At 37.1% G+C, this 12,746-nt stretch overlaps 1 protein-coding gene across 3 annotated transcripts in view; it reads left to right on the top strand.

Annotated features, from left to right (window-relative positions):
* The window catches only part of CERT1 (ceramide transporter 1), a 100,760-nt gene that overhangs the window by 5,724 nt on the left and 82,290 nt on the right, over positions 1–12,746 (top strand). For all 3 annotated transcript variants that reach the window (XM_084802721.1, XM_084802719.1, XM_084802720.1), the window contains exon 2: positions 921–1,055. In XM_084802721.1, coding sequence (XP_084658847.1) covers positions 921–1,055 — 135 coding nt within the window. The remainder of the gene's footprint in view (positions 1–920; positions 1,056–12,746) is intronic.

Genomic DNA, 12,746 nt, shown 5'->3' with positions numbered 1-12,746 from the left:
CAATGCAGATTAGATTTAAAAGCAGAACCAATCTCAGATGTGCTTAATTTGGAAATAGAAACATAAAAGATTTCTCAGTGGGCAAAGATCCTGCCGAATGCATTGTTTAACGGTCTAGTTTAAATTAGTTTTTAGAACTGTTCATGTTAAAACCCCAGACATAAATAAAAACATGGAAAGTCAAGCATTCCCATCAAATTAGAACTCTGCCTTTGGCAGTTTCTTGATTGTGATCTTTACTCTGTATATCAGGACCTGAGCAACACAGAAATCACGATGAATGACGCAGTATTTTTGAAAACCAGCTTTATATTTGTAATAATACTTCTGGGTTAAAAATATATAACTTAAGGGAAACTTATAAATGAATTAATCACTTTAAATATGCAGTCATCAGTTCTATAGAGGAAAAGTTAAAACTAACGTGAACTTAGTAAAGAGTAATTAATTATCCAGATTTTTTCCTTTGATGTAATTATCCCCATCATACCGTTTTCTATGGGACTAACTTACAACAAGAGTGGAGTTTGGTGATGACTGGAGTTACCCTTCTTTAGAAGACTATAGTATTTGGTGTAGGAGAGAGACTGGACACTGATTTGTTGAGCATGTTACTTTATGTAGGGATTAGAACAGTTTAAATGTCAAGAAGAGGATGAAGTGGGGAGGCTGAAAGTATGCAAAGATCATGACAGAATTTTATAAATGTAGAAGAAAACGTTATATTTTTTATTTCCTAGCTATTAAAATTACTGAAGGTCATTATATACTAGAAATCTCTTTTTTAACTGTTTAATCGTTTTACTGTTTACTATAATTGTTATGGCTTTTCAAAGTTTTGTGTTAAAATTTTGGAAGGTCTCAATTTCTAAAATACTGACTTTATTTTTTTGTCTCTTTTCTCTTCTTTCTATCCCTAGTGGACAAACTACATTCATGGGTGGCAGGATCGTTGGGTAGTTTTGAAAAATAATACTTTGAGTTACTACAAATCTGAAGATGAGACAGAATATGGCTGCAGGGGATCCATCTGTCTTAGCAAGGCTGTGATCACGGTGAGTACCTAACCCTATTCAGTAAGAATTCACCAGCCGTCACCTGTGTGTCAGAGCTTACAGCGCTGAGTGCTGTGAAACCTCTGCTCTTCTGCAGCGAACCACTGCATACGTCTGTTTCGTGTAAACATAAAGGTTTTGTTCAGTTGGCTTTCAAACCAATTGAAGTGTTTCAGAACAAAACGGTGGTAGATTATGTCATAACTGGTGAAGTTGGGACACTTTGTAGGTTATTTTAAAAGTTATATTGGGAAAATAACTATCCTTATTTAAATTATTTAGCAAAGCACATATTCATTTACCAGCTTGTTCATACAGATCTTATGTAATGAGAGTGTTAACTATGTGCATAATGCATGGTCTATGGTTCAGTTTCCATGATATAGGATAAACACTTTTTCCTTTTCTTTTTGATTTTTCGAGACAGGGTTTCTCTCTGTAGCTCTGACTGTCCTGGAACTCACTCTGTAGACCAAGCTGGCTTTGAACTCAGATGTGCTGCTTCTGCCTCCTAAATACTGAACCTAGGTGTGTGCCACCACTCTCCTCTGGAATAAATACTTTTAAAAATACTTTTGAAAAACACTAAATGCAGGCTCTTTCTGAATTTTAAGATGTTCTCCAGTATATTTGAGTTATGTCACCTTCACTAAATTTAATACCTTCTAAAAGAGTACCTTACTTTTGTTGAACGTGGACACAACTTTCTTTTTATACTGTGTGTAGCCCAGGACTTAAATAATGTTAATATAAATAATATTACATTGTGTAAGAGCAAATGCGTTGGCATAGACAAGTTGGAAACCAACAATTGACTTTTTAAGCATCCAACTCAATTATTGGGATCAAAGTGTGTTATTATAACAGATTAAAAAGGCTTATTGGTTTAGTGGTCAGCATGCCGTAGACGTATTTAATAATTAAAAGCAAAAAATAAAAATAAAAAAAGAACTGTTAGTTTATGGCAGGACAGTGAAATGGAGATTAGCTAAGGGAGTCACAGTTTACAATCTAAAAATAGATAGGCCAAGACAAAAACAATTCAGATTTTATTGATCCACTCAAAAGTCAAGTTTTCTATGATTAAAGTTGCTTGTTGTAAAAGGTGTTCTTGGAATTCCTGTTACTCTACACATCTGACTTACATATTGCTTAAGTTTTGCGTTTAAGAAAAATCTTGCAGTATTTTCCCACCTTTTCTGTATGTTCTGTCCATCACCCTCTTGTGTATTCAAGCTAAAAAACAAAATCTTAATTGAACATCAAATTAGGAAAACAGAAACTTTTTAGAAGTGTTAATAAAAGTACTACCACCTTCTAGAGACAATTTTAAAGAAATATTTTGAGCATAAACACTATTTATTCTGACTGTTGGGTGGTAAATAGCAGTTTTTGACTTTTTTTTTTTTTTTTTTTTTTTTTTTTTGGTCATTATTTGTGTGGACAGAATGGTGCATGGAAATGCTCTTTATAATCTTGGGAAAGTCTTTCTATGGTCCTTCACCACTTCTTTTGCATATTAATTGCAGTATTGATGATTAAAAGCAGGGAGAAGTTAAATTGTATTGGTTTTGTTTCCTAAGTAGTAGTATTCCCCAGAGTGGATTTAAATGGAATTTTCCTGTTTTGAACTGTTAGACCATGCTAACTTGGTATTTTGATATTTGTGTGGAAGAAATATTAATAAACACATTTATTACATCTGTTGGGGGAAAACGTAGGTAATTGTAGAATTTTTTTACAGTCGTATTTGTATGCAAAGTGGCTGTAGTCACTATATTAGGAATAGTGAAAAAGAAAGAAATTAGTAAAATTGGTCTTTAGTTACAATGAATAGATACAGGAAGAAAGGCTAGCATTTATTTTCGTGGTTGTTTTCAGCCTCAGTCTGTACCTTACTTTTCGGCCTCATGGTGTTTTAGTATGCATTTCAAGGAAATTGCAAAATATAAATGAATACCAGGGACTTTTCAGGATGAAACTTACAAATAGCTACTTTAATTTTTTAAAATTATACTAATGTTCTTTGTTAAATAAGTGTTGATTATTTTTAGCCTTACTATGGGCTGTTGTCTCTATCACTTCCTCTGTGAAGAGGCAGTAAATATTAACATTAAATTTGTTGACATGAAATTGATATTCACGTAAGAACAAATCGGGGCTTGAAGAGAAGTGATGTGTACGTATGTGGGCTATCCAGAGCTGCTTCCCAGACCTCTTACATACTGACTTAGTGGCAGGGTCTCAGTGAGATACACAAGCAGGATTTCAACTTAGCCTCCTGTATCAGCCTTCCTAATAGCTAGGAACACAAACCTGAGACGCCAGGCGGATGTAAGAGATGTGCTCTTATTGTAATGGTTTTAAAGGATTGTTTATTGGTAGATTCTAGTGAGCATATTTATGAGTGTATTACCTTTGTTATGAAGCCTAATCTATTATTACCCTAATCCACTCCAATTCTAGTCTGTCTGTCTCTCTATATTTATACACACACACACACACAAATATGTCATTAATATAAAAATCTTGTTCTTTGGCCTTGTGAAATAATTTAAAGAAACTGTTTTCTTGAAGAGTTTTGTTTTTTTTTTTAATATGGTGGATGGATTAGGAATATGTGGATTAAAAGAAAAACAGTACTCCTTTACTTTGTAGAAGGAAACCTTTTGTGTGTAGAATACATGGAGAAAGTTGAATTTCTTAGTTTGTAAGGCTTAATAGTTACTTGCATAAGATCAGTCCATGCTATAAAATTTTCCATATGTTTGTTATAATCAAAACCAAATGTTTGCTAGACATGGTGGTATTGTCCTGTAATCCAAAGGTTTAGGGTTGATGCACAGGCAGGCGGATCTCTGTGAGTTTGAGTCCAGCCTAGTCTACAAAGTGAGTCCAGGATATCCAGGACTACAAGAGAAACCCTGTATTGAAAAAACAAAAAAAAAGAAAAGAAAAAAATATCTTTAACTCTGTATCCAGCTTGACTATAGAACAAGACCTTGTTTTACACACACACACACACACACACACACACACACACACACACACACACACACACACACACACCCCAAATGGAGTGTTTAACTGTTTTGATTTAAAATTCTTTTTAAGAAAAATAACAATTAAAAATACACATACTATTTAAAAGTTACAAAGTAAACTGCTATCTATTTCTTATTTCTGCACTCAAGAAACACCCACAGGTAATTTTAGTGGTCCTTCTAAAGACTTTATATATTTATTCAGTATTTTTATAGTCTTGATTTTTATTTATATTGATATCTTACTAAACTTAACTGTTATGCCCTTGTTTTCTCTTACTGCAAAAGATACTACTGCGTGCTGTGTTGTTGTTTCAAGAAAGCATTGCTGCCGTTGTGGAGGCTCACACTGGTAACCCCAGCACTTGGGAGGCTAAGGGAGGAATGTCACTAAGTTTGAGGCTTGTCTGGGCTAATGATGAGTTCCAGGATAGCCTTAGCTACAGAGTGAGATCCCATCTTGAAAACAAAACAAAACATTAAAAAAAAAAAAAAAGGAGAGATCCTTTTACATTAAATATAAAGAAAGTTAGGTTTGGGAAAATATTAAAATGCTTGTCAAACTTTTAGATTAAAAATGTGACTAACTATTCTGAATTTTATATTTTATTCATTAAGTTTAGTGACTTTATGTCATCTAGATCATTTATATTCAACTTTTATTTAATATTTTATTTTTATTTTTCATGTATGAGTATTTTGTCTACAGCATGCATGTGCTTCATGTGAGTACCTGGTACCTGTAACAAAATCTTCGGTGTTGGATACCCTAGAATAGAATTACAGTTGTGAGCCGTTGTGTGGTGCTGGAGACTGAACCTCAGTGCCCTGCTGCTGCCGGTGCTCTTACCCACTGGCCAGCTCTCCAGCCTTCCTACAGTTTCTTGTAAATCTTGTTTTTTTCCATTCTATAAATTTTACATTTTTTTCACTAGGTGCTCTTACTCAAAGACTGTATTGCTACATAGGTAGCTGCACTTTCATGTAGATTTGATGTTTCAATTTTGATTATTGGTTGAAATTATTTTATGTTCAAGAAATATGGGAAATGTAGCTTCTTATTTTCCCAGCTAACTAACCATGCATCTTAATATCCCCCTGAATTCACTAGTTTTAGTATATATTATAAAATGTGTTTTGGATTTTTCTTTACTCTCTTATGTTCATTTGGCATGTATATTCCTTTTTAAAATCATATTTAAAATTACATTAACAATATTTCACTAATCCATTCCTTAGACTGCTACTACTGTTTGTGAAGAGGGAAGAACTGTGGAATTATTCATTTGTTTAGGAGTTTCTGTTTGTTTGGATTTACTAAAATTAGAAGATATTTTGTGAAATATTTATGGAGTTGTTTTGGTATGATGAAGCCAATAAAATCTTTAGAACTGCTGTATTTGTAGTATTAGGTCTCATTTTGGACAGTTAACTTTGTGTACTCTAAATTACAAAATGAATAGGGTTTCTTTTCATCAGAGATTGCTTAGAGGAACACTTATTCACCAGTTTCATGTTTTATGATTTTTTAGAAAGAAACCTGAGAGGTAGTGAAAATATTTGCTGCTGGAAGTAAAAATAACATGAAAGCCAAATGGCTCAGTTCAGTAGTGATTATAAGAGGAGAGGTGAAAGGTTTGGGCACAATTAAAAAGGCCAGAGAGCGCAAGAAGGCTCGGCAGGTAAAGGAGTAGCGGTGCTGGCTTCTGAGAGCCCGATGGCCTGAATTTGCTCCCTGGAACCTAAGTAAAGGGAGAAGTAGGAAACCCGGCTTCACCCAGCTGCCCTGTGGCCTGCACACCATATGCCATGGCATGCATGGCCACACACAAATAATAGAAAACAATACATCTCAATTGTTCTCTCTTTTCCTATTTTTCATTTTGTTTGTATTTTGAAAGTAGACTACTTTTCTGCACAATGTATTCTGATTACAGTTTCCCCTCCCCCAGTTCTTCCCAGACCCTCTGGACTCCCCACCCATTCAAATCCATAGCCCTTCTTTCTCTTTTTCATCAGAAAACAGGCAGACATCAAAATAAATGAATAAATAAAATGAGAAGATAAAAGCAGAGTAGTATAGGATAAAACAAACAACCCCCCCCCAAGCATTAAAAAACACAGATGCATAGACACACCCAGAAATCCCATAAAAATACAGAATTTGGAACCATAATATATAAGCAAAAGATCTGTAAGGTAAAAATATGCCCAGACAAATCATGAGACAAAAACTGTTTAAAAATATCTCTGAGTTTGTTTTGTGTTGGCCATCTACTGCTAGACATGGTGCCTGGCCTTAAGTGTAATTTTTATGCCCAGTGAGACTTCATTGGATAAAACTAATTTTTCATTTGGGAAAGGTTATTATCAATTGGAGATAGCTTCTGGGTTAACAATGGGCTCTTGTGTCCCTTCTCAGACTTGTACAGGCCCCGGGCAACTGCCGCAGTCTCTGTGAGTTCATGTATATATCATCCCTGTTGGGTCTTCTCTTCATCTGAGTTACCTGAGCCCCGAGGAAGAAGGGATTTGATAGAGATACCCCATCTAGGACTCGGTGTTCCAAGGTTTCTCACCCTGCACGTTGTCCAGTTGTGGGTCTGTATTTGTTCCTATCTACTGCAGGAGGAAGCTTCTCTGGTGATGGCTGAGTGAAACACTGATCTATGAATACAGCAGAATATTGTTAGGAGTCATTTTATTGCTACATTGCTTTAGCAGAGCAGCAACAGTTGGTGTTTCCTTAGGTCTGTAGCCTACCTCATGGAGTTGGCCTTAACTCCAGTTAGATAGTGGTTTGTTACTCCTACAACTTTGTGCCACTAGTGCACCAGCATATCCTGCAGGAAGCTCACTATTGTAGATCAAAGTATTTATAGCTGGGCCGATGCTTACCTTTCCCCTCGAGTAGTAGTTAAAGTGCCTTCCAGTACCATGAGCACTAGTCATTAGGGGTGGAGACCCAAGGTAGGCACCAGCTCAGTGTCTCTGTGTTGAATGAGTTATCAGTGTGGTGGTGGTGTTGTTTGAGTGTGTTCATGCCTTCTGTTGATTATGAGGGAAAACTTATTCCATGTGTCTTTGATTGTTTAATCTGTTCCATGCTCTTTGATTGTTTGCTGGCAATCATTAACATTCCTTGGCTTTCATGTTCACAAGACATTCTCCCTCTGTGTTTGTATGTCCAAATTTTCCTTCTACATAAAGGCCACAGATTATGTAGGAATAGGGACCTATTCTACTTCAGTATGACCTCATTTTGGCTAATTATATTCCTGAATAAGGTCACATTCTAAAGTTCTCAGTGATAGATGTAAACATATGAATTTCAATTGACAGCATTCAACCCATAACAGTGTCTGTTAGGAATAAAGCCCAAGTCTTCCGCTTCCTTTTTTTTTTTTTTTCCCCTCTTAAATCACATGCCACAAGCATAGGAAAATTGCCTGTAGGAAGCATTTTATTTTGCGCAGGACATATAGGAACATGACTTAAATATTTACAAAGCAGCTCTTTAAAATTTTTAGTTTGACTTTTTAAAAATGTATATTTTTAAAAATGTGTATTTTAAAATGTTTGCGAATTTCATGCATGTATGTAATGTATTTTGCTCATCTCTACCTCCACTTACCCTAACTCTTCTTGAACCTCTTGAAACACATCCTTCTCCCAACACATGCCCCAGCCTTAGAAATAACTCACTGAGTCCAGTTGGTGCTACCCATATGCACATGAGTGTAGGGCCACCCGTGAAGCATGGGCAGCTAACCAAAGATCACACGTCTTAAAAACAAAAACAAAAACAAAAAACCCTCTCAAGAGCCCTTCAGCTAGGTGTGGGCCTTAAAAGCTCCTCTCCCATCTATCATTTAACTTTGATTGGGCTTGATCTTGTACAAGTCTTGTGCAGGCAGCCACAGCTGCCATATGTTCATGAATGCAATGGCCCTGTTGTATTCAGAAGATGCTGTTTACAGTAGTCTTCCCCAAACTCTGGCTCTTCAAATCCTTCTGCCCCTTCTTTCATGAAGTTCCCTGAGCCTTCAGAAGAGGGGGTGTGACATAGATGTTGCATTTATGACTGAGCACTCCACCTTCACTTAAATCCCTTCACTTTAACCAGTTGTGAGTCTCTGAATTTCCAGTTGTTCACTACAAAAAGAAGTCTCTCCACTGAGGATTGAGAGCTGTACTAAGCTGCCTGGGCTGGGAACTGTAGGGACAGCTGAGATATCCATGTTCACTCCCAGTGCCTTCTGTTAAAAGTATTTTAGTGTTCAGGTTATCTGAAGACAAAGGGTCCCATCAGTCATCATAGTTCACTAGTTTGTATTACTTAACAAGGATCTTGTTTTCTTGATTATTTTCTGAAAATCATTTATAAGTTTTATTTTTATATTACAGTAATTTATAAAAAATGTGATCTGGGGCACACGCCCTTAATCCCTGCTCTAGGGAGGTAGAGGCAGGTGGATCTCTGTGAGTTTGAGGACAGCCTGGTCTATAAAGCAAGTTCTAGGACAGCAAGAGCTACACAGTGAAACTCTGTCTCGACAAACCAAACCAAACCAAACCAACAAACCAAAAATGTGAACTATCATGAAAAAGCACAAAATCAAACCTGAGTTCAGATGGCAAAATTTTGCTTTTGAGCATATTAGTGAATTTCCCCAAGTTTCAGTTTTTCTTTTTTCCTTCCCCTCTTAATAAGGTTTTTAAAATAACTTTTATTTAATAATTTCATATATGTATACAGTATACTGGAGCTGGGACTTAGCTGCTGGTAGAGCACTTGTTTAGCAAGCACAAGGCCTTGAGTTCCTGGTAAACAAAGATCTAGAGCAATGTATTTTCTTCCACATGAGCCACTGCACCTGGTTTATACAGCTCTTTCATGGTTGGCAAACAATCTTCTGCCATTGAACACCATCAGTTTAACCCATGTCTCCTTAAGCCATTGAGGTGGGAGATAAGATCCCAGTGTGGAATGATGATGTGCGTTTTGTTTTTGTTTTTTTTAAAGACAGTGAGAAAGATGAGTTATTGTACGTGAGTTACACTTGGCCACAAGTGAACAAAGCTAGTCCAGAATGCCAAAGGTCCCAGGCAGAGGGCCAGCGGGACTGTGTTGCTGTAAGGAAGGCAGCCAGTCTCTCAGGTGGTCTTGGCGAGATGATGTTCCCGGTCCTCTGAGCCTCCTTACCAAGGGCAGCATACAGTCTGATAACTTGTATGAGTGTCCCAGCCTTCAGCATCCCTTACTTCTGCTCCTGCATCTCTCGTGGTACACAGGTGGTTTACTTGGACCTCCACCTCATTTTTCTTCCTTTGTGCTTCAGCCTGCACATTTGCTTCTTCTAGAAGCCACTTCACTCTCAGGGCGCAGGAGTTTCAAGGAAGACGGTGCTAAGGCCGAGAGCAATGATGTGTTTAAAAGAAGTAGTATATTAAAGTGTTTTATAGATACAGATATTTTGTTAGGAATGTTACACATAATAGATTATCATTTCCTTTTTTTTTATTTTTATTTTGTGAAAGGCTTGTATTGGATGCAAAGCCTACAATTGGAAAAAGAATAATAGGAGAGGCTGGCTTATCAAAGGGAGATAGATTCAAATGACATATTACAGCCAGTATATGATCCTTCACACTGTGATTGAATAGATTCTCATGCATTTCCTGTAAGAGTTCCTTCTATCACATAGTTCTGTTTAATAGTTTAAGAAAAAAAAATATATATATATATCTAACAATTGATGTTTCTACTAATTCCTGACAGACTTTCTTTGATACACCTTTTAAAAAAAATTCTAGTTGGTTTTTGTTTGGGGTGTGTGTATGCCCATGTGTTGTTTTGTGTTGGATTATGTGTATGTGTGGCATATGTGCATAGATGCACAGACCCCTGTGTGAGCACATGCTGAGGTCACAGTAGGATGTGTAGTATCCTGGTGCCTTAGTTAAAATTGCCATGGTTGTGATGAAACATCATGACCAGAGCAGCTTGGAGAGGAAACAGTTTATTAAGCTTTCTTATCACCATTTACCATTGAAGGAAGTCACGACAGAAACTCAGACAGGACAGGAACCTGGAGGCACGAGGATGTTGTTGCTAATTCAAAAATATGCCCTAATAAATGTTCATTATAGGCTATAGCTATTATGGTGCTATTTTCTAACCCACTGTCAATCAATAAAAGACGTAGACACCTGTTGTATTTTTTTAGCAAAGCCTTAGCTCTCCTGGGCTGGGCAGATATTAGTCCCCTAAACTACTACCTTCCATTATCTCCCAGCCTCCATCCCCTGCCGTCTGCTTTTACTAATTTCTGTTTGGGCTACCTCCCATCCGTAATCCCAGAAGACTTGCTAAGGTTGTTCATCTGAGCCATTTCTTTCTACGTGGAACTTTAACATTCTTCCTCTTGTTCCACGCGGCTCTTTCCTATCCCGTGGCGATTCTCCTCCTTCCCCTTCTGTCTGTTTCTTCTTCCCAAGATCCTTTCTGTTCTGCAGCCCACGAACTTTCTCTACCTGTTCCTTTTGCCCTGTCCAGGTACTGGGTTTTTAATCAGCCAATCAGGAATAAAATCTAGGCAAGGTTAAACAGCAATACGTGGGGTATGTGAGAGTAAGAGTCTTGGGGAGTAAGTAATTGGCAAGTACAAAGCACCAGACCATACTCCCAACAGGAAGAGGCCATGCAGGAGTGCTACTTACTGGCTTGTCCACATCACATGGCTTGCTCAGCACCACATCAATCACGAGTTTAAAAAATGCCGTACAGACTTGCTTACAGCCAGATGTTATAGAGGCATTTTCTCAATTGAGGTTTCTTCCTCTCTGATGTCTCTAGTTGATGTCAAGTTGCCATAAAATTAGACAGCACACACTGGGACAGAATCTCTCACTGAACCAGAGGCTCAACAATGTGGCCAGGTTAGCCAGCCAGTGAGCCTCAGGGCTCCACCTCTTTCCCCCACAGGCAGATGCCAGCATGTGTGGCTTTACATGGGCTCTGGGAATCTGAAGTTGGGTCCTCAAGTCTGCACAGCAGGCTCTTAACCAACACACACCCCCTCCCTGTGTCTCCACCTACTCTTTATTTTTATTTATTATTTTTTGTTTTGTTTTTGTTTTTCATGACAGGGTTTCTCTGTGTAGCCTTGGCTGTCCTAGACTCACTTTGTAGACCAGTCTGGCCTCGAACTCACAGCGATCCACCTACCTCTGCCTCCCTAGTGCTGGGATTAAAGGCGTGCGCTACCACGCCCGGCTTCTACCTACTCTTTATACAAAAAGCTGTTAGCTCTGCTATTGTTTCAGCAGTTTGAATGAACAATAGGTCTAAAATGTTCAGGCTAAAGGAAATGGTCATTTATAATGATTGTTCAGAGTAGATCAAACAGAACATCTGCTTTTCTGCTCCTTTTCTGACTGCCTTTTGACATTCTCTGCTGAACTTGTTCATTCAGTTTCTCAGTATCTGGAATGCCTTTCCCCCTTCCCGTCTCCTCTTAAGCCATAACTTTGCAGCTGAGCCACTCTAGATGTATGTGCTTTTAATATAAGATTTTTTTAATGTAAAAGAGGCAGATAAAAAGTATGTGCTTAGCTGTGTGCTAGATGCTTTACAGATTATTAGATAAAAGGTAAAAAATATTATTTCTATGGGCTGGAAAATGAAGGTTGAGAGTAGGTATTTTTAAATATTCATTTTTAAAAATCAGTTTAGTCCTTAAGTTTTATACATGGACCTCTGGGTAACTGAAAATAATGGTTAACAGCTTTTCAACAACTAATCTCCTTAAAAGAGAAAATAATTCTCCATCTATAAATTTTTTTAACTACCACATTCAATATTACTTGTAGATAGATAATGCCAAACTACAATATAATTACATGTTAATATAGTAGCCGACTCCTACAGGCTTCCTTCCCACTGCTACAAGGCCTGGCGAGCAAAAGTAGACATGGTGTGTCACTGAACTATAAGGAACACTAGGAAAGGGAGAGTTTGAAACAAAATCATTCATTCATAATCTAAATATATTCCCAACAAAGGTACCATATAGATCAGAGTATAATTAAAGGAAAAATGTTTCAATCTATAAACCATTTTAAGGACCAGAGAACCATATAAAGAGATTGATTTTTGTTAATGCAGTAAATGTGATTTAAAGAGATAGTCTTCTAAATATAACCTTTCTAGGACCAAAAACAAACAAGTAAAACCCCAGACTCCTTCTTTTGGACATATCAGACTACAAATATACTATGAAAACAAAATTTATGAAGAACCACTGTATAATACTGGGGAGAAGTTTACAAATCAAGTAAGGAAAATTCTTCACACTTCTGAAATAACCATGATACAAAAGAAAACTAGTAGTCTGCATTTCAAATAGAAGTCAGCATGCTCATTGAGGGTATGGAAGTTAGTAAAGACTTTCAAGGACTGGGAAACAGCAAAGAAATTAAAGCAAAGGATAAGACAGTTATTACTAGGAATGGAAGAGAGATAAAGAGGGAATAATACTCCCTCCTGTTATTAGACTCTTTGAAGGGAAAAAAAAAGCTCTAAAAAATTTCAAGGAATGGGAAGGACTTAACTTTGAAGACTTGCTGGATAACTTGGGAAATT

Source organism: Acomys minous (genome assembly GCF_964271855.1).
Source record: "Acomys minous genome assembly, chromosome: 11".
Classification (NCBI taxonomy): Eukaryota; Metazoa; Chordata; class Mammalia; order Rodentia; family Muridae; genus Acomys; species Acomys minous.
Note: the sequence above shows the minus strand (reverse complement) of the source record. Positions and strands in the feature narration are given on the sequence as shown.